The sequence below is a fragment of the Panulirus ornatus genome, chromosome 51, assembly GCF_036320965.1.
Source record: "Panulirus ornatus isolate Po-2019 chromosome 51, ASM3632096v1, whole genome shotgun sequence".
In the NCBI taxonomy this organism is placed as follows: Eukaryota; Metazoa; Arthropoda; class Malacostraca; order Decapoda; family Palinuridae; genus Panulirus; species Panulirus ornatus.
Genome location: NC_092274.1, coordinates 9,620,333 through 9,644,432, shown reverse-complemented (window position 1 = coordinate 9,644,432; position 24,100 = coordinate 9,620,333). Strand labels below are relative to the sequence as shown.

General features: G+C 47.8%; 1 protein-coding gene across 1 annotated transcript in view; it reads right to left on the bottom strand.

Moving 5' to 3' along the window:
* LOC139764751 (protogenin-like) overlaps positions 1-18,097 on the bottom strand; it is a 1,310,239-nt gene extending 1,292,142 nt beyond the window's left edge. Inside the window, exon 1 of the mRNA XM_071691615.1 lies at positions 17,950-18,097. Coding sequence (XP_071547716.1) covers positions 17,950-18,016 — 67 coding nt within the window. The 5' untranslated portion in view covers positions 18,017-18,097. The remainder of the gene's footprint in view (positions 1-17,949) is intronic.
* Positions 18,098-24,100: the final 6,003 nt, after the last annotated feature.

Genomic DNA, 24,100 nt, shown 5'->3' with positions numbered 1-24,100 from the left:
TATTACACGTAAGGTCATGATGATAAGTTATTACACGTAAGGTCATGATGATAAGTTATTACACGTAAGGTCATGATGATAAGTTATTACACGTAAGGTCATGATGATAAGTTATTACACGTAAGGTCATGATGATAAGTTATTACACGTAAGGTCATGATGATAAGTTATTACACGTAAGGTCATGATGATAAGTTATTACACGTAAGGTCATGATGATAAGTTATTACACGTAAGGTCATGATGATAAGTTATTACACGTAAGGTCATGATGATAAGTTATTACACGTAAGGTCATGATGATAAGTTATTACACGTAAGGTCATGATGATAAGTTATTACACGTAAGGTCATGATGATAAGTTATTACACGTAAGGTCATGATGATAAGTTATTACACGTAAGGTCATGATGATAAGTTATTACACGTAAGGTCATGATGATAAGTTATTACACGTAAGGTCATGATGATAAGTTATTACACGTAAGGTCATGATAAGTTATTACACGTAAGGTCATGATGATAAGTTATTACACGTAAGGTCATGATGATAAGTTATTACACGTAAGGTCATGATGATAAGTTATTACACGTAAGGTCACGATGATAAGTTATTACACGTAAGGTCATGATGATAAGTTATTACACGTAAGGTCATGATGATAAGTTATTACACGTAAGGTCATGATGATAAGTTATTACACGTAAGGTCATGATGATAAGTTATTACACGTAAGGTCATGAGGATAAGTTATCACAAGTAAGGTCATTATGATTGTTATCACAAGTAAGGTCATGATGATATGTTATTACAAGTAAGGTCATTATAAGTTATCACAAGTAAGGGCATTATGATAATTATACGTAAGGTCATGATAAGTTATTACACATACGGTCATGATGATAAGTTATTACACGTAAGGTCATGATGATAAGTTATTACACGTAAGGTCACGATGATAAGTTATTACACGTAAGGTCATGATGATAAGTTATCACACGTAAGGTCACGATGATAAGTTATTACACGTAAGGTCACGATGATAAGTTATTACACGTAAGGTCATGATGATAAGTTATTACACGTAAGGTCACGATGATAAGTTATTACACGTAAGGTCATGATGATAAGTTATTACACGTAAGGTCATGATAAGTTATCCAACGTAAGGTCATAATGATAAGTTATTACACGTAAGGTCACGATAATAAGTTATTACACGTAAGGTCATGATATTAAGTTATTACACGTAAGGTCATGATGATAAGTTATTACACGTAAGGTCACGATGATAAGTTATTACACGTAAGGTCACGATGATAAGTTATTACACGTAAGGTCATGATATAAGTTATTACACGTAAGGTCATGATGATAAGTTATTACACGTAAGGTCACGATGATAAGTTATTACACGTAAGGTCATGATAAGTTATCCAACGTAAGGTCATAATGATAAGTTATTACACGTAAGGTCATGATGATGAGTCATCACACGTAAGGTCATTATGATAAGTTATTACACGTAAGGTCATGATAAGTTATCACACGTAATGTCATTATGATAAGTTATTACACGTAAGGTCACGATGATAAGTTATCACACGTAAGGTCACGATGATAAGTTATCACACGTAAGGTCATGATGATCAGTTATCACACGTAAGTTCATGATGATACGTTATCACACGTAAGGTCATGATGATACGTTATCACACGTAAGGTCAAGATGATAAGTTATTACACGTAAGGTCATGATGATAAGTTAATACACGTAAGGTCATGATAAGTTATCACACGTAAGGTCATAATAATAAGTTAATCACTTCTACTAATCTTTCTCGCCTGAAAATCACACATGTTGACGTTAATGCAAGATAAAGCTGTTCGAGTCTTCACACATGAAACAAACTAGCCAGACTTCCAAAACATCGTCACACAGTCTTTACTAGCTAAGAGAAGGATTCAGAAACTATGGCAGAGACTTGAAGACCAGGATGATACACAATCTGAGATCTGGATTGGGACGTTCTCGGAGTACTCAGGTTCCGAGGCTCCAGTCATGGACACAAGTGAACAACGTCTAACTCACCTTACTGGAGCCTCAATAACCCAGACACTATGACCTTCCACAAACTCCAACACACACATCAAAAATCTTACACCAGAAACCAGCACATAATTTAACCTCCTCTTCCATTTTAAACGAACACTTCGCGTCTCCCACTTCTTCTTCCCATCCTAATAACCATCACATTGGAAGCCGCAGCCCTCAGGCCCCCACAGCCTGGCTGGTGTGGTACACTTTGTAGGTACTTGTCCAATGCACTCTTGAACTTGTCTACCGTGCATCCCATGCTGTTTCTGGTGGTAGATGGCAAGGGCCCGCCGGGCCGCATGTTTAAGGTGTTCTCTCTTGTCGTCCATATGGCACCTTTGGATTTCAGAGGAAGTATTTTACAAAGTCTTCCATGTCTGTCCTGCCAGTAAGATATTAGTAAGCTGGAAATCATACCTTTTTGGATTTTCCTGATATAAATCATTTTCAGCCATTATAAATAATTTAGTTCCTTGACCACATTAATATGGGCTGTGAGACATCTCTGGACACTAAATTCGCAATTTCTCCCGCCTTGTAGGATGATCGTCAGAGCGCAGCAATATTCATTTCGTGAAAGAATTCGCGGCTTGAGTAATATCATCGGTAGATTTCTTCCCTTGTCTTCAAGATCCGCAGGATCCAGCCTGCCATCCTTCTGGTGGAGACAACCGTTGTTTTGTCGTCTTCGCTGAAGGTTAGGTCGTTAGACATTATTACTCCAAGGTCTTTCACGTTATTCATCTGGTTTATGATAGCGTGTGTGTGTGTGTGTGTGTGTGTGTGTGTGTGTGTGTGTGTGTGTGTGTGTGTTGTTCTTGATTTCTTCATGTTCTCCATACCGGAGGAGTTGAAACTTATCTCCGTTGAAAAGCATGTTGTTCTCGGTTGCCCAGTTAAAGACTTGGGTTATGTCTCTTTGTAGCCTTTCGGCATCTTCTATTGATGTGATTATCATACTTATTCTTGTATCATCTGCAAAGGATGATATGGAACTGTGGCTCGTGTGGGCCTTAATGTCACATAGAAGTATGAGGAACAGGAGGGGCGCAAGTACACTTCCCTGGGGGACTGAGCTTTTTACTATGGAGGTACTGGAGATGGCATGGTTATAACTACGTGTTGTGATCTATTAATCAACAAGTTGTACATCCATCTCCCAATTTTTCCAGTTATTCCCATCTTTCCCATTTTCTGTGCTATGACACCATTGGTCACATTTGTCAAATGCTTTTGCAAAGTGTGTGTTCATCATTTTCTTTGTTTTCCAGAGCTTGAACAATGGTATCATAATGGTCATGTAACGGAGAAACTTCTGGTAGCTGTGGTATTAACACCGTCATGAGCAATCTAGTCCATCCACTAAAATCAACACATACCACATCATCCCATCAAGAATAACTTCTTTTCGAAGACCTACAAGACACGTACCACATCATTCCCTCAAGAATAACTTCTTTTCGAAGACCTACAAGAAATATTACTGGAACATCAGCAGTCTGGGTGTGTGGTTGGGCACAGCGTTGTGAAGATGTTTATCTACGACATCTGAGCGGGGTCTCTGTAAGGCTTCTGATCCAACAAACTGTTGCTACAGGCAGAGTGGCTCCCACAATACAAAGTTAAGCTGAACATGAAGATTAGCTGGCATTAAATGAACAGGAGAGAGAGAGAGAGAGAGAGAGAGAGAGAGAGAGAGAGAGAGAGAGAGAGAGAGAGAGAGAGAGAGAGAGAGAGAGAGAGATTTTCAATAAGTTAAATGACCTTTCCCTCGTGGATACCTGGTGAAGTCTTCACCTCCACAGCCTGGCTGGTGTGGTACACTTTGTAGGTACTTGTCCAATGCACTCTTGAACTTGTCTACCGTGCATCCCATGCTGTTTCTGGTGGTACATGTTTAAGGTGTTCTCTCTTGTCGTCCATATGGCACCTTTGGATTTCAGAGGAAGTATTTTACAAAGTCTTCCATGTCTGTCATGCCAGTTGGTATATTCAACGTGGTCACTGAATGAACGGTACATTACAGAGGGATGAGTACATGAAAGGTACACTGTGTTGAACATTGAGAGCAGGGGAACATGGCAGAGAAATGTGAAACACCGTTTTCTTTAATGCACATAAAACTGAATACGACAAAATATTCAGCGTTATCAGTCTTCTTTCTTATGATCTCAGTATCATTCTACCATTAAGTGGCTGCTCAAACACCAGTTGTCCAAAGTTATGCATTTTATTTCAATCAAGCTTTCGCCTTCACAAAGGCATCATCAGGAATCTACAAAAAAAGAAATAATCTGCGACAAAATATGAAACATAAACACACTCGAAAAAACACAGTCCATAGCACATGAAAGTAAGCGAAACAAATTAACAATATCATGAAATGTAGTATAAGTTACAATCTAAACACAAAATATGGAAACAGAAATATATAAAAATCTACAGAAAAGGAAACACAAAAGAACAATATTAAATGAGGTAGGAATGTACGAAGACCAACGATATATACACTAAGTTGGGCTACGCGAGACCGTTGTTGTCCGGCTGTGGCGCTGAGGTCAGGTTGGGCTCATCTGAGTCTCTCGGTAGCTTGTGGCGAGTCAATGACGTGTTCCACCTGGTCTAAAACGTCGTTAGGTCTACGTGGTATTGGCTGGCCATCAAAGAGCTGTATGGCGGTGGTCATGTTTGTCTGGATGTTGATGATAAGTGCTTTCTCTCTAATGTGAATGGCTTCTAATATCTGTAGTTTCCACGGATCACTGCAACGTGTAATGGTTTTGGTGTTATTCACTATAATCTCCCTCGTTAGCCTCGTTCCATGCTTTTGTTCATGATCTTTGATTCCATCTTCTTATAAGTGGAGCGAGAGGCGGCGGCTCAGGGTGTCCAATGTAGTTTATGTGGTGAGGCTGACAGTCCCCAGTATTACATCTTTACTCATATACCACAAAGGGGGTGTGAGGTGCGAGTGACAGTGAATGTGTGAAGTGCAAGAATGACAATGGGGGTGTGAGGCGCGAGAGTGACAGTAGGGGTGTGAGGTGCAAGTGACAGTGGGGGTGTGAAGTGCGAGTGACAGAGAAGGTGTGAGGTGCAAGAGTGATAGTGGGGGTGTGAGGTGCGAGAGTGATAGTGTTGGAGATGTGAGGTGTAATAGTGATAGCGGAGGTGTGAGATGCAAGATTGACAGTAGCGGTGAGAGGTGCGAGGGACTGGGGGTTTGAGGTGCAAGAGTGACAGTGGGGGGTGAGAGGTGCAAGTGACAGTGTGTGTGAGAGGTGCGAGATGCAAGAGAGTGGGGGTGTGATGTGCGACAGTGACAGTGGAGTGTGAGGTGCGAGTGACAATGGCGATGTGAGGTGCGAGAGTGACAGTGGGGGTGTGATGTGCGACAGTGACAGTGGAGTGTGAGGTGCGAGTGACAGTGGAGTGTGAGGTGCGAGAATGACAGTGGGGGTGTGAGGTGTAAGAATGACAGTGGAGGTGGGAGGTGCGAGAGTGACAGTGTGGGTGAGAAGTGCGAGTGACAGTGGAGGTGTGAGATGCGAGAAAGTGGGGGTGTGATGTGCGAGTGACAGTGGAGTGTGAGGTGCGAGTGACAATGGCGATGTGAGGTGCGAGAATGACAGTGGGGGTGTGAGGTACAAGAGTGACAGAGGAGGTGGGAGATGCGAGAGGGACAGTGTGGGTGTGAGGTGCGAGAGTGATGCGAGTGAGAGTGGGGGTGTGATGTGCGACGGTGGGGTGTGAGGTGCGAGTGACAGCGGCGGTGTGAGGTGCGAGAGTAGCAGTGATGGTGTGAAATGCAAAAGTGATAATGGGGGTGTGAGGTACAAATGACTATGGGGATGTGAGGTGCGAGTGACAGTGGGGGTGTGAAGTACGAGAGTGACAGTGGGCGTGTGAAGTGCGAGTGAGTGGGGATGTGAGGTGCAAGAGTGACAATGGAGGTTTTAGATGCGAGAGTGACAGAGGGGGTGTGAGGTGCGAGTGACTGAGGGTGAAATGTGCCAGAGTAACAGTGTGGGTGAGAGGTGCAAATGCTAGTGGGGGTGAGAGATGCGAGATTTACAGTGGGAGTGTGAGGTACGAGTGACAGTGGCGGTGTGAGATGTGCGAGTGACAGTGGTGGTGTGAGGTGCGAGTGACAGTGGTGGTGTGAGGTGCGAGTGACAGTGGGGGGTGTGAGGTGTAAGAATGACTGTAGGAACGTGAGATGCAGGAGTGACAGTGGAGGTGGTGTGAGGTGCAAGAGTGACAGTGAGGGTGAGAGGTGCGAGTGACAATGAGGGTGAGAGGTGCGAGTGACAGATGGAGTATGAGGTGCAAGAGTGACATTGGAGGTGTGAGAAGCGAGAGTGACAGTGGGGGTGTGAGGTGCGACACTAACAGTGAGGGTGTTACGCGCAAGTGACAGAGGGGGTATGAGGTGCGAGTGACGAAAATGAGAGAGGGGTTCACTGCACCTTCAAAAGTGGTTATTACCTATCATCTGCATATGATTATCATCTTTATAAGATATGGTCATGACCTTATCATCTTTATAAGATGTGATCATGAACTTATCATCTGTATAAGGCGTGGTCATGACCTTATCATCTGTATAAGATGTGGTCATGACATTATCTGTATAAGATGTGGTCATGACCTTATCATCTGTATAAGATGTGGTCATGACCTTATCATCTGTATAAGATGTGGTCATGACCTTATCATCTGTATAAGATGTGGTCATGACCTTATTATCTGTATAAGATGTGGTCATGACCTTATTATCTGTATAAGATGTGGTCATGACCTTATTATCTGTACGTGGCCAGGACCTTATTACCTGTATAAGATGGTCATGACCTTATTACCAGTATAAGATGTGGTTATGATCTTATGTATAAGATGTGGTCATGACCTTATCATCTGTATAAGATGTGGTCATGACCTTATCATCTGCATAAGATGAGGTCATGACCTTATCATCTGTATAAGATGTGGTCATGACCTTGGCTCACTGAGTCATCATATCTCATTATCATCCCCAGTAATCTATGATCATGAAGGATCTACAACACTAAAGAAAAAAAGCATCTCTCAGTATGATCAATACCACAATCATCCCAGGTATGATCAAAGCACTACCATTATCGTCAGTGTGATCAACACCACAATCATCCCTGGTATGATCAAAACACTACCATCATCGCCAGTATGATCAGCAACACCACAATCATCTCGGAATATGATCAAGAACCCCACAATCACTCCCAGTAAGCATCCACCAGAATAATATACACCGCAATCATCCAAAGAATGATCAACAACACCACAATGATCCCCAGTATGATCAACACTACAATCATCCCCACTATGATCAACACCACAATCATCCCCAGTATGATCAACACCATAATTATCCCCAGTATGATCAACAACACAATCATCCCAGTATGATCAACACCATAATTATCCCCAGTATGATCAACAACACAACAATCATCCCCAGCATGATCAACACCACAAAAATCGCCAGTATGATCAGCAACTCCATAATCATCCCCAGTAAGCATCCATCGGTACGATCAACAAAATCATCCCCAGTATGATCAACACCACAATCATCCCCAGTATGATCAACAACACAACAATTATCCCCCATTATGATCAAAAACACAACAATCATCCCCAGTATGATCAATAACAACACAAGCATCCCACAGTATGATCAATAACATCACAATCATTCCCCAGTATGGTCAACAACACCAAAATCATCCCACAGTATCATCATCACAATCATCCCCAGCATGATCAACACCACAATCATTCCCTAGTATGGTCAACATCATGATCATCCCAGTGTGATCAACAACACAATCATCCCAATATGATCAACAACAGAAAAAGCATCCCCAGTATGATCAAAAGCACCACAATCATCCCCCAAATATAACAACACAAGCATCCCAAGTATGATCGACACCACAATCATCCCCAGTATGACCAATAACACTACAATCATCCCCAGTATGATCGACACCACAATCATCCCCAGTATGACCAATAACACTACAATCATCCCCAGTATGATCGACACCACAATCATCCCCAGTTGACCAATAACACTACAATCACTCCCAGTATGATCGACACCACAATCATCCCCAGTATGACCAATAACACTACAATCATCCCCAGTATGATCGACACCACAATCATCCCCAGTTGACCAATAACACTACAATCATCCCCAGTATGATCGACACCACAATCATCCCCAGTATGACCAATAACACTACAATCATCCCCAGTATGATCGACACCCAATCATCCCCAGTATGACCAATAACACTACAATCATCCCCAGTATGATCGACACCACAATCATCCCCAGTATGACCAATAACACTACAATCATCCCCAGTATGATCGACACCACAATCATCCCCAGTATGACCAATAACACTACAATCATCCCCATTATGATCGACACCACAATCATCCCCAGTATATCAGTAACACGACAGTCATCCCCAGTAAGCGTGCCCCAGTATAATATGATCAAAAACATTCCCCAGTACGTTCAACACCACAATCATCCCAAGTAAGCATCCCGGTATGATCAACAGTACCACAATCATCCCAAGCAAGCATCCCCCAGTGTGATCAACACCACAATCATTCCCAGTATGAACAACACCAAAATCATTCCCCAGAATAATTAACATAACAATCCCTCAGTATGATTGACACCAAAATCATTCCGAAGTACGCACTCCTCAATGATCAACACCACAATTATTCCCCAGTATGATCAACACCACAATCACCCGAAGTATGATTACCAATACCAGAATCACCCCAGCAAGCATCCCCAGTATGATCAACACCACAATCATCCCCAGTAAGCAACCCCCAGCACGATCAACAACACCACAATCATCCCCAGTAAGCATCCCCCAGTATGAGCAACATCACAATCATCCCAGTAAGCATCCCCCAGTATGAGCAACATCACAATCATCCCAGTAAGCATCCCAGTATGATCACCAATCATCCCCAGAATGATCAAGTCAAAATCGTTCCCAGAAAGCATTCCTCAGTATGATAAACAACACCACATTCATCCTCTAGTACGACCAACAACATTCATCCCAGTATGATCAACACCATAATCATCCCCAAGTATGATCCACACAATCATTCCCAGTATGAACACCATAATCATTCCCAGTATGATCAACACCACAATCATCCCAAGTAAGATCAACACAATCATGCCCCAGTCTGATAAACACAATCATTCCCCAGTATGATTAACAACACCGCAATCATTCCCCAGTATGATCAACAACACAATCATCCACAGTAAGATCACAAAAATCCTCAGTAACCATCGCCCAGTATGATTAACACCACAATCATCCCAAGCAAGCATCCCCGATATGATCAAAACCACAATCATTCTAGTAAGCATCCCCAAGTATGATCAACATTACAATCATCCCCTACTATGATAAACACCAATCATCCCCAGTAATCATACCACAGAAAGATCAACACCATAATCATTCCTGGTAAGCAGTCCTCAATATGATTAACACCACAATCTTCCCAGTATGATAAAAAAAAATCACTCCCAGTAAGGATACCCCAGGATGATCAACCCTACAATCATTCATCAGTAAGCATCCTGTAATATCATCATAATCATACCAGTAATCATACTCTAGTATGATTCACACCATAAATATTCCCCAGCATGATCAGCACCATAATCATCCCCAGCATGATCAACTCCACAATCATCCCAACACCACAATCATCCCCAGTATGCCCAACAACACAATCATGCCCAGTCTGATCAACACCACAATAATCCCCCAGTATGATCAACAACCCTACAATCATCCTAGTATGATCATCACCATAATCATCCCCAGTATGATCACCAACACCACATTCATCCCCAATATGATCAACACCACAATCATCCCTAGTATGATCACCAACACCATAATCATCCCAGTAAGCACTCCCATTATGATCAACAACACGACAACCATTCCCAGTGAGCATCCCCGAGTATGATCAACACCACAATCATCCCTTTATGATCAACACAATCATCCCTCAGTATGATCAACACTACGATCATCTCAAGTATGATCAACAGCAATACTCCCATGTATGATCAACACCACAATCATCCCTAGTATGATCAACACTGATCATCGCCAGTGTGATCAACACAATCATCATAGTATCATCACAATCATCTAAGTATCAACACAATTATCCCTAATAAGCATCCCCAAGTATGATCAACACACCAATCATCCACCAGTATGATCACATCGCAATCGTCCCTAGTATGCATCCTCCAGTATCATAATCATCTCTCAGTATGATTAATAAAGCTGCAATCATCCGAGTAAGCATCCCTCAGTATGATCAACAATGCCACAATCATCCCCCAGTATGATCAACAAACCACAATCATTCCCAGTATGATAAACACAACAGTCATCCCAGTATGATCATAATCATACCCAGTAAGCATCCCGCAAGTATGATCAACACCACAATCATCCCAAAATATGATGAACAACACCAAAATCGTCACCAGCATGATCAACAACACCATTATCATTGCCCAGTATGATCCAACAACACCATCATCGCCCAGTAAACCTCTACACTGAGACAACACATGCCACTACACTGTGGCCACACATGCCACTACACTGTGGCAACACATGCCACTACACTGTGGCAACACATGCCACTACACTGTGGCAACACATGCCACTACAATGTGGCAACACATGCCACTACACTGTGGCAACACATGCCACTACACTGTGGCAACACATGCCACTACACTGTGGCAACACATGCCACTACACTGTGGCAACACGTGCCACTACACTGTGGCAACACATGCCACTACACTGTGGCAACACATGCCACTACACTGTGGCAACACATGCCACTACACTGTGGCAACACGTGCCACTACACTGTGGCAACACATGCCACTACACTGTGGCAACACATGCCTCTATAATGTGGCAACATGTACCACTACACTGTGGCAACACATGCCTCTATAATGTGGCAACATGTACCACTACACTGTGGCAACACGTCTCTATACTGTGGCAACATGTGCCACTACACTGTGGCAACACGTCTCTATACTGTGGCAACATGTGCCACTACACTGTGGCAACACATGCCACTACACTGTGGCAACACATGCCTCTATAATGTGGCAACATGTGCCACTACACTGTGGCAACACATGCCTCTATAATGTGGCAACATGTGCCACTACACTGTGGCAACACGTCTCTACACTGTGGCAACACATGCCTCTACACTGGCCACACATGCCTCTATACTGTGGCAACATACGGCGCTACACTGTGGTAATACATGCCACTAGAATGTGGCAACATATGCCTCTACACTGAGGCAACACATGCCACTACGTTGTGGCAACACGTGGCACTACACTGAGGCAACACATGGCACTACACTGAGGCAACACATGGCACTACACTGAGAGAAAACATGCCACTACACTGTGACAACAAGATTACGTCCAGGGTTCTTGAACTGCCAACATTTTGGTTACACTCCAAACGTCTTGGTACACTCCAAACATCATGGCAAATTCCAAACATCATGGTACACTCCAAATATCATGGCACATCACAAACATGATGGTACACTCCAAACATCATGGTACACTCCAAATATCATGGCACATCACAAACATGATGGTACACTCCAAACATCATGGTGCACTCCAAATATCATGGCACATCACAAACATGATGGTACACTCCCAACATCATGGTACACTCCCCACATCATGATATACTCCAAAAATCATGTTGCACTCCAAACATCATGATACACTCCAAACATCATGGTACACTCCAAACATTAGGATACACTCCAAACATCATGGTACACCCCTAACATCATGGTAAACCCCAAACATTAGGATACACTCCAAACATCATGGTACACTCCAAACATCATGGTACATTCCATACATCATGGTACACTCTAAACATCATGAAACTCCAAACAACATGGTACACTCCATACATCATGGTACACTCCAAACATAATGATACACTCCAAAAATCATGATACACTCCAAATATACATACTAAATGATGACACTGCAGCCCAGATTATGATAGTACACCCCAGGTGATGATGGTACACCATCAGATGATCATAATCATCATAATACACAACAGATGATGACAGTACACCCCCATATGCTGACAGTGCACCCCATATGATGATGGCACACTCCCAGATGATGACAGTACACCATAGAGAATGATAGTACACACGTATTGATGACTACACCCCAGATGATGATAGTACACCAAAGATAATGATAGTACACTCAAGATAATGACAGTACACTCCAACACCCCAGAGTATGATAGCACACTCCAGATGATGACAGTACACGTCAGATGATGATAGCACAACCAAGATAATGACAGTATACTCCAAATGATAACAGTACACCCCAGATGATGACAGCACACTCCAGATGATGATAGGACACGTCAGATGATGATAGGGCATCCCAGGGAATGACAGTACACCCCAGATGATGACTGCACACCCCAGATGATGATGTTACATCCCCGATGATGATACTACACCACAGAAGATAATATACCCCAGATAATGACAGTACAACCCAGAGGATGATATCACACCACAGTTGATGACAGTACACCCGAGGTGATGATGGTAACCCCTAGATGATGACAGTATACCTCAGAAGATGATAGCACACCCCAGATGATGATAGTAAACCCCAGATAATGACAGCACACCCCAGATGATGACAGGAGACCTCAGATGATGATTATACATCACAGATGATGACAGTACACACCAGATGAAGAAAGTACAACCCAGATAATGACAGTACACACCAAATGATGAGAGTACACACCAGATGATGACAGCACACCCCAGATGATGACGGTACACCCCAGATAATGACAGCACGCCCCAGATGATGATAGAGCACCTCAGATGATGATAGTACACCCCAGATAATGCAGTACACCCTAGATGATGATAGCACATCGCAGATGATAGCATACCCCAGCTAATGAGAGTACATCCCATATGATGATAGCACACCCCAGATGATGATAGTACTCCCCAGCTAATGATAGTGCACCCCAGACAATGACTACACCTAGATGTTAGCATATCCCAGATGATGATGGTACACCCGATGATGATAGTACACCCTAGATGATGACAGTACATCCTAGATGATGGTAAACCCCAGATGATAATACACCCCAGATGATGATAGTACACTCCAGATAATGATGGTACAACCCAGATGATAATACACACCATATAATAATAGCACACCCCAGATGATGATGGTATCACCGCAGATGATAGTACACCCCAGATGATAGTACACCCCAGATGATTATAGCGCACCCCAGATGATTACAGTACACCCCGGATGATGACAGTACATCCCAAATGATGAAAATACACCCCAGAGGATTATAGTACACACCAAATGATGATGGTACATCCCAGATGATGACTGTACACCCCAGGTGATATTACACCCCAGATGATGATAGTACACCCTAGTTGATGATGGTAAACCCCAGCTGATAATACACTCCTGATAATCATAGTACACCCCGGATGAGTACACTCCAGATGGTTAGTACACATCAAATGATGATTCTACACCCAGATAACAATACACCCCAGATGATGATTGTACACCCCAGATGATGATAACACAGCCCAGATGATAACACAACCGAAATGATGACAGTACACCCAAGATGATGATTGTACATCCCAGATGATGATAGCATACCGCAGGTGATGATAGTACACCCAGATAATGACAGCACACCCCGATGATAATATACCCCAGATGATAATACACAGCAGATGATGACTATACACGGCAGATGACGATGTACATCCCATAAGATGATAGCACACACCAGATGATGATAGTACACCCCAGATGATAACACACACCAGATGATAATACACCCCAGATGATGATAACACACCTTAGATGATAATAGTACACCCAGATGATGATAGTACACCCCAGATGACAGTCTACCCTAGATGATGATAGTACACCCCAGATGATGATAGTACACCCCAGAAGATGACAGTACACACCAGATGATGACAGTACACACCAGATGATGATAGTACACCCCAGATGATGATTGTACAACCAAGATGATGATAGTACACTCCAGATGACAGTATACCCTAGATGATGACTGTACACCCCAGATGATGGCAGTACACCCTAGATGATGATAGTACACCCCAGATGATGATAGTACACCCCAGATGATGACAGTACACACCAGATGATGACTACACACCAGATGATGACAGTACACACCAGATGATGATAGTACACCCCAGATGATGATTGTACAACCAAGATGATGATAGTACACTCCAGATGACAGTATACCATAGATGATGACAGTACACCCCAGATGATGACAGTACACCCCAGATGACAGTATACCCTAGATGATGACAGTACATCCTAGATGCCAGTACACCCCAGCCGATGACAGTACACACCAGATGATAGTACACCCTAGCTGATGATAGTACACCCTAGATGATGTTAGTACACCCCAGATGATGACAGTACACCCCAGATGATGATAGTACACCCTGGATGATGATAGTACACCCCAGATGATGACAGGACACACCAGATGATGATAGTACACACCAGATTATAATACACCCCAGAAGATGATAGTACACACCAGATGATGACAGTACACCCATGATGATGACAGCACACCCCAGATGCAGACAGTACCCCCTAGATGATGATGGTACATCCCAGATGATGGTAGTACAACCCAGATGACAGTACACCCCAAATGATGATGGTACATCCCAGATGATGACAGTACACCCGAGATGACAGTATACCCTAGATGATGATAGTACACCCCTGATGATGATAGTACACCCCGGATGATAGCACACCGCAGATGACGATAGCACATCCCAAATGATATGTCCCAGAAGATGATAGTACACCTTAGATGATGATAGTACACCCCAGATGATGAGAGTACACACTAGATGATGACAGTACACCCTAGATGATGATAGTACACACCAGATGATAATACACCTCAGATGATGATAGCACACCCCAGACGATGATAGTAAACACAAGATGATGACAGTACACACCAGATGATGATAGTACAACCCAGATGATAGTACACACCAGATGACAGTACACACCAGATGATGATAGTACACACCAGATGATGACAGTACACACCAGATGATAGTATACCCCAGATAATGATAGTAAACCCCAGATGACAGTACACCCCAACACCCAAGAGAAGAGGCAGTATTGACCCTAAGTCAGGTGGGGCGTGAGTAGAGCTATGTACACATGCTTCCCCCTTCTTCTTTCCTTCACTTCATTCACTTCTTTTGACACCGTCAACTTCATTTCTATCATGGTCCCTCCTGCTTCATTCACTTCTATCATGATCTCATGCTTCACCTTCTTTCCTTCACGTCATTCACTTCTTTTGTGACACCGTCAACTTCACTTCTATCATGATCCCTCCTGCTTCATTCACTTCTATCATGATCTCTCCACCTTCATTCACTTCTATCAAGATCTCTCCTGCTTCATTCACTTTTGTCATGATCTCTGCTTCATTCACTTCTATTATGATCTCTCTTGATTCATTTACTTCTATCATGATCTTTCTCTTCATTCACTTCGATCGTGATCTTCGTTCACTTCTATCATGATGTCTCCTGCTTCATTCACTTCTATCATGATCTGCTTCATTCACTTCTATCATGGTCTCTTGCTTCATTCTCTTCAATCGTGATCCCTCCACCTTCATTCACTTCTATCATGATCAGCTTCAATCACTTCTATCATGCTCTCGTGCTTTATTTCCTTCTTTCGTGATCCCTCCTGCTTCATTCACTTCTATCGTGATCCCTCCTCTTTCATTCACTTCTATCGCGGTTTCTCCTGCTTCATTCACTTCTGATCCCCTCTGCTTCCTGTGGACCTACTAATGCGCCCTGCTACCCTGATCGCCCTTCATTACCTCCAAAGTCGACCAAACCATCATTACAATCTGGTGGTTCAATCATTACCTCACGGGGCCCGTACTTGATGTAGTATCTGTAGTGACGATACCCCTCCTGTCTTCCTCCTAATACCCCTACAATGAACGATACCCCTCCTGTCTTCCTCCTAATACCCCTACAATGAACGATACCCCTCCTATCTTCCTCCTGATACCCATATAATGAACGATACCCCTCCTGTCTTCCTCCTGATACCCCATAATGAACGATACCCCTCCTGTCTTCCTCCTGATACCCCCATAATGAACGATACCCCTCTTGTCTTCATCCTGATACCCCCATAATGAACGATACCCCTCCTGTCTTCCTCCTGATACACCCATAATGAACGATACCCCTCCTGTCTTCCTCCTGATACCCCCATAATGAACGATACCCCTCCTATCTTCCTCCTGATACCCCTACAATAAACGATACCCCTCCTGTCTTCCTCCTGATACCCATACAATGAACGATACCCCTCCTGTCTTCCTCCTGATACACATAATGAACGATACCCCTCCTGTCTTCCTCCTGATACCCCTACAATGAACGATACCCCTCCTGTCTTCCTCCTGATACCCCTACAATGAACGATACCCCTCCTGTCTTCCTCCTGATACCCCTACAATGAACGATACCCCTCCTGTCTTCCTCCTGAGACACCCATAATGAACGATACCCCTCCTGTCTTCCTCCTGATACCCCTACAATAAACGATACACCTCCTGTCTTCCTCCTGATACCCCATAATGAACGATACCCCTCTTGTCTTCCTCCTGATACCCCATAATGAACGATACCCTTCCTGTCTTCCTCCTGATACTCCGATAATGAATACGATACCCCTCCTGCCTTACTCCTGATATCCCTGCAATTAATACGATACCCCTCCTATCTTGCTCCAGATACTCCTGTAATTAATACGATTCCCTTCTTGTCTTCTGCGTTGCTCCTCATACTCCTACAGTGAACACGACAGCACTCTTAGTTTCCTGTATTACTCCTTATATTCTATTAATGAATACGAGAGCCCTTCTGTCTCCAGTACTGATCCTTATATTCCTATAATGAATACGACAGCAGTCGATGTATTGCTCCTTATACTTCTATTATGGTTTGTTCTTTATTTCTACTAGTCTTACTAGACTAAGAATATATATATATATATATATATATATATATATATATATATATATATATATATATATATATATAAGGTATAAGGGAAGGAGGGATGAGGGGTGAGGGAGGGAGTGTAGGGAGGGAGGATGAGAGTAGGATGTGCGTAGCCTTACAAGACTAGGGGCCCAGGCCGTAGGCAGACCCCTGCACACTCATACATCCTCACTCTTCCTTCCTCATGGGCTGGGATCTGGGGGTCTGTGAGGTCTGCCACTGGGTACAACCAGTGCTCCCCAGTGGTAAGGGTGAGGCAGGGATACCACAGGGAGTTCCAGGGGACCCCTGTGTGGTACGGCCGTGGTCAGAAGACCACTAGACAACAAGCCTGGAGCGGCCATTTTTGAGCAAGAGGCAAAAAGGCTGGGGTGAGGTGGCTGGGGGGCGACCATGTCCTCGATCGTTTGGGGCCCTTCCCTCGCTCCCCACCAACCACCCAACAACCTGACTCACCTGTTAGGACGCCGAGAACCAGGACTAGTGCTGGCAGTAAGCCCGACATACTAGAAAACCAAGCCATATATGCATCCACATTGATGACGTTTTCCCGGTAAGACTCGCGAACACCTCACCCCACCAGACGTACGTACACTGAGGCATCCCATACTCCCCCACCTCACTACGCGCTGCCACACGCCGCCACGCACACAACGCAACCATTTTACAACGCACTCACGCAACTCTTCCCCGGTCTCCCCCGCCCTGGACGGGTCGTGATTCACCCACTGGTGAATATAAAATTCATAGGAGGTAGATAAGATAACGGGCAGGGCGGGAATAGGCTAAAGATAACAGATGTGCGTTTGTTCGTACGTACGCTTGCACCCGTACTAGGCCTCTTCCAAATTTCATTCCTTGTAATCATTATTTACTAGTGATTACAGATGCCACACGCAAATGTAGTCACTCAGGACTATGCATACCACCTCCAAGCATCGTGAGGAAGAGTGAGGGAGTCGTGTAGTGAGGAGAAGCTGCTAAAATGAGGGATGTTGTGTGGCAGGAGTGAGGCCAGTTCAGGGTGGAAGGGTCGACGGGGAGCCATTGCCGTCTGACAAACCACTCCAATTTTTTCCATATTCCTCCTCCAAGAAGATGTACGGCCCCTGCTCATGATCGGGGCGCTACTCATACAAATCTCGCATGGATCTATGAGTCATGAGGTTACGCCAGAGCCCAGGTAATGAGGGAATCAGCAGGAAACATTTGAATGAATGACTGACCGTCATTCACTGGGTACCAGTCTTGTGCGACATTTGAGGGCGACTCTGGGGTGTGTGTTGGGGCCCCCGGGGAGGAGGCTGGGGCCCCCAGAGTCTCTCTCTCTCTCTCTCTCTCTCTCTCTCTCTCTCTCTCTCTCTGGGGCCCCCGGGAGGAGGTTGGGGCCCCCACGGGTTCATCCGGGAGCAGAAATAGCAGGTGCAAGGGGCTCTCTCCTGCTGTAGGTGGAGGGTGTGTGGGGAGATGAGAGGCCGTACAAGAGCGTGTGTGTGTGTGTGTGTGTGTGTGTGTGTGTGGAGAGGGGAGCTGTACACATGCGCACCCCGGGAGCTACACACACTCACACACACACACACACACACCCCGCCCCCGCCTCCATGACACTCACCCCGGCCCACTCATGCACACGAACGCACGCACACACTTCCAGGCACGTGCTCACAGACTATTGACAGTTGCATGGTGGGGTGCACAGAGCCCTCCTCCCCCCAGCACACTACCCCAGCCACCACCAGGGGTGCACAGAGCCCCCCTCCCCCCGCACACTACCCCAGCCACCACCTAGGGGTGCACAGAGCCCCCCTCCCCCCGCACACTACCCCAGCCACCACCAGGGGTGCACAGAGCCCCCTTTCCCTCGCACACGACCCCAGGCACTACCATGAGGGCACAGAACCCCCCCTCCCCCCACAAACTATCCCAGCCACCACCAGGTGTGCACAGAACTCCTCCTTCCCAGCACACACTACCCAGGTCATCAACAGGGGTGCACAGAACCCCCCACCACAGTACGCAACCCCAGTCACCACCAGGGATGCACGCACTTCTCCCCGCGCATACTACCCCAGCCACCACCAGGGGTGCACTAGCTCCCTCCCCCTCGCACAATACCCAAGTCACCACCAGGGGTGCACAGACTTCCCCCCCTCCCCCACCACCACCACCACAGTACATTACCGGAGGCACTACCAGGGGTGCAGATAACTCCACTTCTCCCGCGCAATACCCCAGTCACCACCAGGGGTGCACAGAACCCCTCTCCCCCACGCAATACCCCAGTCACCACCAGGGGTGCACAGAACCCCTCTCCCCCGCACACTACCCCAGTCACCACCAGGGGTGCACAGAGCCCCTCTCCCCCGCACACTACCCCAGTCACCACCAGGGGTGCACAGAACCCCTCTCCCCCGCACACTACCCCAGTCACCACCAGGGGTGCACAGAGCCCCTCTCCCCCGCACACTACCCCAGTCACCACCAGGGGTGCACAGAACCCCTCTCCCCCGCACACTACCCCAGTCACCCCCATGGGTGCACAGAACCCTCCTCCCCCACATGCTACCCCAGTCACCACCAGGGGTGCACAGAGCCCCCATCCCCCCTCTCGCACACTACCCCAGTCACCACCAGGGGTACACAGAGCCCCTCTCCCCCGCACACTACCCCAGTCACCACCAGGGGTGCACAGAGAGCCCCCCTTCCCGTATACACTACCCCAATCACCCCCATGGGTGCACAGAACCCTCCTCCCCCGCATACTACCCCAGTCACCACCAAGGGTGCACAGAACCCCACCTTCCCGTGCACACTACCCCAGTCACCACCACTGGTGAACAGTTTCCTCCCCCCCCTCCACCCGCATACTACCCCAGTAACTAACATGGGTCCACAGAGCCCCCCTCCCACCGCACACAATTCCAGTCACCACAAGGGGTGCACAGGACTCCCCTCCCCCTGCACATTACCCCAGTCACCACCTGGGGAGCACAGTGCCCCCCTCCCCCCGCACACTACCCCAGTTACCACCAGGGGTGCACGGGACCCTTCTCTCGCATAGTACCCCAGTCAGCATCAGGAGTGCACAGAGCCCTCTCCCCCTACATAATAAGCCAGTCACCACCAGCGGGGCACAGAGCCCCCTCCACTCACACTACCTGTCACAGCCACGGGTGCACAGAGCCCCCTTCCCCCGCAGAGCACCCCAGCCACCACCAAAGGTGCAGAGAACCTCCCTCCCCCCGCACACTACCCCAGTCACCATCAGGGGTGTACAGAGTCCTCCCCGTGCACGCTACAACAGTCAGCACCAGGGGTGCACGGAGCCCCCTCCCCCAGCAAACTACCCAGTCACAAACAGGGATGCACAGAGCCCCCCCCCCTCCCCACGCACACTACCCCACTCACCACCAATGGTGCACAGAAACCTCCTCCCCTACACACTACCCCAGTTACCACAAGGGGTGCACAGAACCCACGTTCCCGCCACACTCTCCTAGTAACCACCAGGGGTGCAAAGAGGTCCCCTGCCCGAGCACTTAACCCCAGTAATCACCAGGGATGCACAGAGTCCACCTCCCCCGGACAACCCCAGTCACCACCATAGAACTGCTTGCACGACCATACTACCCCAGTCACCACCAATGGTGCACAGAAACCCCCGCCCCTACACACTACCCCAGTCACCAGAAAGGTGCACAGAAACCCCCGCCCCCACACACTACCCCAGTCACCAGCAAGGTGCACAGAAACCCCCGCCCCCACACACTACCCCAGTCACCAGAAAGGTGCACAGAAACCCCCGCCCCCACACACTACCCCAGTCACCAGCAAGGTGCACAGAAACCCCCGCCCCCACACACTACCCCAGTCACCAGAAAGGTGCACAGAAACCCCCGCCCCCACACACTACCCCAGTCACCAGAAAGGTGCACAGAAACCCCCGGCCCCACACACTAACCCAGTCACCACCAATGGTGCACAGAAACCCCCGCCCCCACACACTACCCCAGTCACCAGAAAGGTGCACAGAAACCCCTGCCCCCACACACTACCCCAGTCACCACCAATGGTGCACAGAAACCCCCGCCCCCACACACTACCCCAGTCACCAGAAAGGTGCACAGAAACCCCTGCCCCCACACACTACCCCAGTCACCACCAAGGTGCACAGAAACCCCCGCCCCCACACACTACCCCAGTCACCAGAAAGGTGCACAGAAACCCCTGCCCCCACACACTACCCCAGTCACCAGAAAGGTGCACAGAAACCCCCGCCCCCACACACTACCCCAGTCACCAGCAAGGTGCACAGAAACCCCCGCCCCCACACACTAACCCAGTCAGCAGCAAGGTGCACAGAAACCCCCGCCCCCACACACTACCCCAGTCACCAGCAAGGTGCACAGAAACCCCCGCCCCCACACACTACCCCAGTCACCAGCAAGGTGCACAGAAACCCCCGCCCCCACACACTACCCCAGTCACCAGCAAGGTGCACAGAAACCCCCGCCCCCACACACTACCCCAGTCACCAGCAAGGTGCACAGAAACCCCCGCCCCCACACACTACCCCAGTCACCAGCAAGGTGCACAGAAACCCCTGCCACCACACACTACCCCAGTCACCAGCAATGGTGCACAGAAACCCCCGGCCCCACACACTACCCCAGTCACCAGCAAGGTGCACAGAAACCCCCGCCCCCACACACTACCCCAGTCACCAGCAAGGTGCACAGAAACCCCCGCCCCCACACACTACCCCAGTCACCAGCAAGGTGCACAGAAACCCCCGCCCCCACACACTACCCCAGTCACCAGCAAGGTGCACAGAAACCCCCGCCCCCACACACTACCCCAGTCACCAGCAAGGTGCACAGAAACCCCCGCCCCCACACACTACCCCAGTCACCAGCAAGGTGCACAGAAACCCCCGCCCCCACACACTGCCCCAGTCACCAGCAAGGGTGCAAAGAGCTCCACTCCCTCTCACACTATCCCAGTCAAAACAAGGGTGCATAAAGCCCCCCCTCCCACAGCACACTACCCCAGTCACCACCAGGAGTGCACAGAGGCCCCCCCTCCTTCTCCCCACAAACTACCCCAATCACCACCAGGAGTGCACAGAGGCCCCCCCCCTCCTTCTCCTCACAAACTACCCCAATCACCACCAGGAGTGCACAGAGGCCCCCCCCCTCCTTCTCCCCACAAACTACCCCAATCACCACCAGGAGTGCACAGAGGCCCCCCCCCCTCCTTCTCCCCACAAACTACCCCAATCACCACCAGGAGTACACAGAGGCCCCCCCCTCCTTCTCCCCACAAACTACCCCAATCACCACCAGGGGTGCACAAAGTCCCCCTTTCCCCCACACACTATCCTAGTCACCATCAAGGGTGCCCATAACACCCCTCCCCACACACTACCCCAGTCGCCAAAAGAGGTGCACAAGACTCCATTCCCCGCATACTACCCCAGTCACCACCGGGGACGCACAGAGCTCCCTCCCCCACACTATCCCAGTCACCACCAGGGGTGCAGAGAGCTCCCCCCCCCCCACATTACCCGAGCCACCACCAGGTGCACAGAGCCTCCCCTCCCCTCGCACAATACGCCAGTCACCACCAGGGGTGCAAAGAGTCTCCCTCCTCGTTTACAGTATCACCATCGTCACCAGGGGTGCACAGAGCCACTTCTTCCCTCGCAAACTACCCCAGTCGTCACCAGGGGTGCACAGAGCCACTTCTCCCCTCGCAAACTACCCCAGTCGTCACCAGGGGTGCACAGAGCCACTTCTCCCCTCGCAAACTACCCCAGTCGTCACCAGGGGTGCACAGAGCCACTTCTCCCCTCGCAAACTACCCCAGTCGTCACCAGGGGTGCACAGAGCCACTTCTCCCCTCGCAAACTACCCCAGTCGTCACCAGGGGTGCACAGAGCCACTTCTCCCCTCGCAAACTACCCCAGTCGTCACCAGGGGTGCACAGAGCCACTTCTCCCCTCGCAAACTACCCCAGTCGTCACCAGGGGTACACACAGCGCCCTCATCTGCACACTACCCCATTCACCAGCAGGGTTGCACAGGGTCCCCCTTCCCCACACATACTACCCTTGTCACCTTCAAGGGTGCACAGAGCCCCCCAGCCACAGCATACTACCCCAGTCACCAGTAAGGGTGAACAGAACCTCCATCCCCCAGCACACTATCCCAGTCACCACTAAGGTTGAATAGAACCTCCGTCCCCAGCACACTACCCCAGTCACCACTAAGGGTGAGTAGAACCTCCGTCCCCCAGCACACTACCCTAGTCACCACTAAGGGTGAACAGAACCTCCGTCCCCCAGCACACTACCCCAGTCACCACTAAGGGTGAATAGAACCTCCATCCCCCAGCACACTACCCCAGTCACCACTAAGGGTAAGTAGAACCTCCGTCCCCCAGAACACTACCCCAGTCACCACTAAGGGTGAGTAGAACCTCCGTCCCCCAGCACACTACCCTAGTCACCACTAAGGGTGAACAGAACCTCCGTCCCCCAGCACACTACCCCAGTCACCACTAAGGGTGAATAGAACCTCCATCCCCCAGCACACTACCCCAGTCA